Source organism: Caretta caretta, chromosome 10, assembly GCF_965140235.1.
Source record: "Caretta caretta isolate rCarCar2 chromosome 10, rCarCar1.hap1, whole genome shotgun sequence".
In the NCBI taxonomy this organism is placed as follows: domain Eukaryota; kingdom Metazoa; phylum Chordata; order Testudines; family Cheloniidae; genus Caretta; species Caretta caretta.
This window is the reverse complement of record NC_134215.1, coordinates 67540120-67546119: the sequence shown is the minus strand read 5'-3', so window position 1 is coordinate 67546119 and position 6000 is coordinate 67540120. Positions and strand designations below refer to the sequence as shown.

Genomic DNA, 6000 nt, shown 5'->3' with positions numbered 1-6000 from the left:
CAGTGCTTAATTTGAAATTTGAATTAAAAGATCTGCACGGGGTCTGGGGGCTCAAGCAATTAGGTGCCGGGGATATAAACTGCCAAACCTAGAGGGGGAAGGGGGGTAGACCTGGCACAAATTAAGCCCTGGAACGCGGCTGTGGGTAGCACAAGGAAGGACGCTTTTCTAAATATGAAATTTTCAATCTGTCCCTTTATGGTGCTGAATATAAACTCAGAGCTAGCAACTGTATTAATGGGCTCTCCCCACTCCCATCAGTGGCATGTCTTAGCTCACACCTCTTGACCAGGACTATATCCAACTCATCTGAACGGGGAGACTGAAAAGGGAAGCGGTGTGTGGCATTCACTCACTGCCCTACTGAGAAGCAACAACACAATCCTCCCTCCCCATTTTCTAAAGGCAGAAAACCCCAGGTGGGGCTGGGATCCCTTCTCTGCCTCTGCTTCCTGGGCTGGTGCAGCCCCCTTGTGCTGGAAATGGCCCACCTTGATTATCATACACATTGTAAGGAGAGTGATCACTTTAGATAAGCTATTACCAGCAGGAGAGTAGGGTGGGGGGAGAGAAAACCTTTTGAAGTGATAAACACCCACTTTTTTCATGGTCTGTGTGTATAAAACATTCTCACTGCATTTTCCACTGTATGCATCCGATGAAGTGAGCTGTAGCTCAGGAAAGCTCATGCTCAAATAAATTGGTTAGTCTCTAAGGTGCCACTAGTACTCCTTTTCTTTTTGCAAATACAGACTAACACGACTGCTACTCTGAAACTCCTCTATCCAGCAGCTCTATCCCTTTAAATTGCCGCCGGGGCCGCAGCCCGTGCCGGAAGGACCCTGGGACTGCAGCTGGTGGTGGCTATTTATACCCGGGCCGGAGCAGGGGGAACCGGATTGCGCCTCTCAGTGCGACCGTGGGCAGGGAGAGGCCGCGGCGCGCAGGGGGCGGGCGGCGGGATTCCATGTCTCCTTGAGGCGTCGGCTTGGCTGTGCAGGGGCTGGGTTTGGGGGTGACCTGCAAAGGGGCGTTTCCTTCCTGCCATGGATGCAGCAGGGGCCTGAAGGTGCCCGCCCAGCCCGAGGCGCCCCGGGTGGCGGCGGCCGCGCTAGCTCCGAGGATCGTGCCCGTAGAGACGCTGCCATGGCCACGGCCGTGTCCTCCACCCCGGGAGGCAGCGGGCGAGCTGTGGGTCGCTCGGCCGCGTTCTCCCCTCTCAGCCCGACCCGGCTCAGCCGGCTGCAGGAGAAGGAGGAGCTGCAGCAGCTCAATGACCGCCTGGCCGCCTACATCGACCGGGTGCGGGCCCTGGAGGCCGATAAGTCCGCGCTGCAGCAGCGGCTGGCGGAGCAGGAGGAAGGGAGCAGCCGGGAGCTGGGCAACGTGCGGCTCCGCTACGAGACCGAGCTGGCCGATGCCCGCAAGGCGCTGGACTGCATCGCTATCGAGCGGGCCACGCTGCAGGTGGAGCTGGGCAAGCTCAGCGAGGAGCACCGGCAGCTGCACGCCAGGTCGGTGTCCCCTCCCTTCCCTCTGCGCTAGCCGGGCTGCGAGAGGCTGCTCTTCAAGGCCTGGCCCCGTCACATGGCAGGGGGAGTATCCTGTGGCTCCAGCGGCTACTGGGAGCGTAGCCTCCCCCCTCCTCTCTTCCAATAGCTAAATGCCTCTCGAAATTCCCTGCTGGTCTCTGCTCCTGCAGGCAGCTCGCAGACTGGTGCGTGCTACTGACCGGGATTTCCCGGGAACCGGTGCTTAGCGCCTAGAGACAACGAAATCTGCTGCATCTCCCAGAACTGATAGAAGTATAGGGGGATCGCTCACCTGTAAACAAATGACAGGCCTCAACTGTATTATGAGGCAGCCCGGTTTTAATGGATTAACCGTGTGGGGTATGGCATATAGATGCCTGATTTAACTGACTCCTGTCGAGAAGTACCTATTAGGTTAAGACTCCTACCCTAATATGCCCCTTACATGCCGATATGTATTCCTACGGTTTAGCTGTTGACTAGGTCGCTAAAGTATTCCCATTCCAAACCTGTACAAGACCCTTGCCCGCTCTTGGCATAAAGCCTGTGGGTGTTCCTAGACTGAAGCAAATCTTTTCTCTACTTAACTACTTTCAGCAGCTTACAACTCTTGGGCTTGTCTTGCATGCTTGGTTTTGGTTCAGAAGTTTAAGCTTCGTAAAAACTTAATCTCTCATTTTGTGATTGGAGAGCAAGGAAAGGGCTGGTGCCAGTTCTGAAATTTTTCAACTACTTTTAGTGTTTAGATAACTCCGCAGGCTTTGTTTATGGAACCTTAGACTTGGCTGATCTGTAATCCTGTGAATTGGTGCTTTTTACTTTCTGAAGCAGCTAGGCTTTAGAAATGACTTTACAGCCTCCTGAAAATGGTGAAGTGCTTACATACGCAGTGCGTTCAGCAAAAGATGTACTAGATCGAAGTCCTAATATTTAGAGGTGCTTGTTTCTGTGCAGTCTAACTGCAAGCATCTCCGATGTCTTGGAACAACCTTATCTTCCTGGCTGTCATGAACATGATATACCCTTTAAATAGCTTAGAACTCTTATAGGGTGAACAGTATCCAACACTCTTCCTGCAAGCAATAACCATTAGTTGTTTATCTTGGTTTACTACCTAGTGCTTAGTACAACTCGTTTAATGTATATTAAGAAGTGAGATGCAAGTGCATACTTAGATGAATAGTGGTAACTGACAAGTCAGTTGCAGGATGCTTGAAAGGAATGACTGGCATAGTCACACCAGCTCACTCAGTCTCATCGCATTTGCAGGAGAAGGATCAGAACAGGAGTGAGGGCACAGGAAGAGAACATGTGTATTAAACAGGAAGATACTTGGTGTAATTGGTTTTAGAGATACAAATAACTCTGAATATACAAATATAATGGTTCCACCTCAATGTGTAATGCAGTGATGCAAAATGGGGCCTCTTAAGTGAATCTTATGAATGTTTGGATGTCCTCAGACATCCTTAGACACATAGGTGAACCCCAATGTTTTCTTTCTTTAGTAAAAAACAGGCTTTGAAAATACTGGCTTAAGCTCTTCTAGTCAATCTGAGATCCACATCTCCATTTGAGGACTGAAGGAAGAATAAAAATAACTCTGTATACGGTGGGGTGGCATCCATTATTCCTAGTAGCGGGACTGTCTTAGTGGTTGGCTAATTATGAAATGGCTTATACAATTCTAAAAGCCAGCATAGCTGTTGAATGACTGTCTATGTTAAGGAGTAATGTTTAATTTGGTTTTAAAGGAGTAAAGTAGCTTTCTAGATGGCAGGAATATGGCAGCACATTTCCACAAAGGGAAGATGTGTCTAATAAAACTCAAACCTGTAGAATAAGAATTCCACATGAATGGGAACAGATGACCTACAATGTCTGTCCTCTTGCTCATGACTACACAGAATAAAGATTTATTTGAATTTTATAGTAGCTGTTGGCAGGGGAATCAATTGTCTTAATTTTTTGTATTAACAGCAATAATACACAATTATTGTGATAGGGGAGAGAGGACAAACTCAGTGTCCAATTGGAAACCCTGGCTTATAAACTGTCACAACTCATCCACTTTCCAGATTGTTTTCACCATGAGAAAATAAGGGATTGTTCCTTACAATCCTAAACTTGAGCAAAGGACTGTCTAACAATCAGAAATGTCACTTTCCAGTGTCTGTTCTAACAAATCTGTCATAGCTGTTTGAGGCCAGAAACCTTATGGTGCCTTCAATGAGTCCTCTTTTGTGCTTGGCCAAAACCACATAGCCACTTCCTGCCCTAGCACTATTTATTGCTGGGGGAAAGAGGTGGGCATGCCATACTTTCCAGTGCATACCTTCATGGCCCCACCAAACTCCCTACACTATATTTTTTTTCCACATAAAAATCACTTTACCAGAATCCTCTCCTGGATGCTGGGGTCAGATCTCCCTCTGAGAATAAAGTGGAAGTGGGTGAGCCTGGCAGCCCGTCTAGTCCTGAGGCAGAGGCCTACTGGCTGTCCGATACCATTCTCCTGGCTCATCTCTTCTCTCCTCTCCCCTCCCACATTACCACACTCTATTAAGCCCTAGGCTCCAGGAGGCCAGTGACTGAGCATCTTTCCCAGTGAGCATGCTCAGCTTTGTGCCCTACTCTGACCATAGCCAGGATGGTGGTCTCTTGGGGCCAAAATTCCTCCCTCTCTCATGGGTGGTGCCATTACAGGCTGCTGGCACTTGGGTTAGTGGATGGCCCCAGAAATGTTTCCTGTCAGCGGAGCTGCTTTACCAGAGATTTGGCTAAAGTTTGAGGCAACAATTAAACATCCCTAATGTTAGTGTCCGCCTGAGCCAAGTAAGATGCTAAGCACGTGCCTGGTGTGACACGGGGGTGTAACTAGGGTGACCAGACATCCTGATTTTTGGGGTCTTTCTTATATAGGCTCCTATTACCCTCACCCCTGTCCCAATTTCACATTTGCTGTCTGGTCACCCTAGGTGTAACTGAACTAACAGTTCAGCTGACTGAAATTCCCCCTCTGTCCTGGCATTGCATGTTAAACCTGGGCTTGAAAAACTTACCAAATGTGCTAGTCAGAGAAGTAAATCACCTAGCCCAGAGGAAGATGTGAAAGAAAAGATTTTAAGGGTCCTATTTGAAGGTCAAAGGGGCAGTGCCCATTCTCACTCCCAGCTGGTGAGAAAAGATTGTTGGCATTTCTACCACTGCTGCCCTTTCATAGGACTCACTTTTTTCCCTTCTCTCTGGCTAGGAGATGTCATATTTTAAAGATCTGTCCTCTAGCTACTTGAAAGGAGAATTGCTCTCACCATTGTCACAGCCACTGCTACAAGAGCTTCTAGCTGCTGTCTGTTCTGAAAACGCTCAATGGGAGATAGTGAAATTTGTGACTACTTTAGATGGGTGGATGGGGGTCAATGCCACTGCAGTGAGCACTGTAAGAGCATGTACAAAATGATCTAGTGACTCTAGGGTACAATGAAATACAGATGTCAATGTTTGCATGCGGGTATTATCTAGTTTACTCTTTTGGGTGGTGGTGGATAGTGAATTATACTCCAGTGCTACTCTTAACCTTTTATAAATAGACAAGAAAGCAAGATTAAATAAGTTCCCTTCACACCAGCAGTAAACTTATGAATGTAAAACTTTCACTTGCAGGAATTCTAAAAAAGAAGCTGACTTAAACCTGGCACAGGCTCGTATAAGAGACCTTGATGCTCAGCTGAACTCCAAGGAAGCTGACTTAGCAACTGCTTTGAGTGGAAAAAGAAGTTTGGAGGGCAACCTTCAAGAGTTAAAGGATCAAATAGTCACTGTAAGATTGTTGCATAGAATCTACCCTATTTCATGGTTGATACCAGAATTTCAGTTATGACTTCCCATACTGGACTCTATATTTTGCTTTGAATTGCTGTTCAATCTTATTGTCCCCAAAAAGTTCAGTTTTTAAAAACTCATGAAGTTTGTTGTACTTAATAGGTAAGGATTGGGAGAGACGGACTTACAGAATTTTGATGAAAGCACATATCCTGGTCACCCATCTGCGCTGACCAAAATATTGTGCCATGGAATCCTGTTGCAAGGCTTGTAACCCTGCTTCATAACACTAATTTTTTTAAATTATAAAGATAGAAGGGCCATTGTTGTCGTCTAGTTTTCATTTCTATAACTGAAGGACCCTCTTTGGTCCTGTCCATGTAGATGAGACTGAACTTTGCTCTTAACATGCAGTTACAGCCTGTGTAGCCTCCCCTGAAATGGCATACTAGGGAGAGAAAAATTCATGTTTACCCTGTCACCTAGATTGAAGGACCTTCTTACTGTATCTTAAGTACTTTACCCTAACTTTAAGAGGAAACCCTCTATCCATTTGATGTTTTTTTGGTAAAGGCTCTTTCTTACTGTAAAAATTGCCTGAAATGTATTAAGTTTTGGGTTTAGGATTTTATTAGCTCAGTTTAGA

General features: G+C 46.8%; 1 protein-coding gene across 9 annotated transcripts in view; it reads left to right on the top strand.

The window, feature by feature from the left end:
* The first annotated feature begins 824 nt into the window (after positions 1-824).
* The window catches only part of LOC125643521 (lamin-B3), a 31063-nt gene continuing 25887 nt past the window's right edge, over positions 825-6000 (top strand). For 5 of the 9 annotated variants that reach the window (XR_007358739.2, XR_012670277.1, XR_012670278.1 and 2 more), the window contains exons 1-2: positions 825-1514; positions 5196-5352. Coding sequence is in view for 4 of the 9 variants with exons in the window: in XM_048866250.2 (XP_048722207.1) it covers positions 1051-1514; positions 5196-5352 (621 nt within the window). In the remaining 5 variants the exon portion in view is untranslated. The remainder of the gene's footprint in view (positions 1515-5195; positions 5353-6000) is intronic. The other 4 variants (XM_048866252.2, XM_048866251.2, XR_007358741.2 and 1 more) reach the window with 2 other exon arrangements.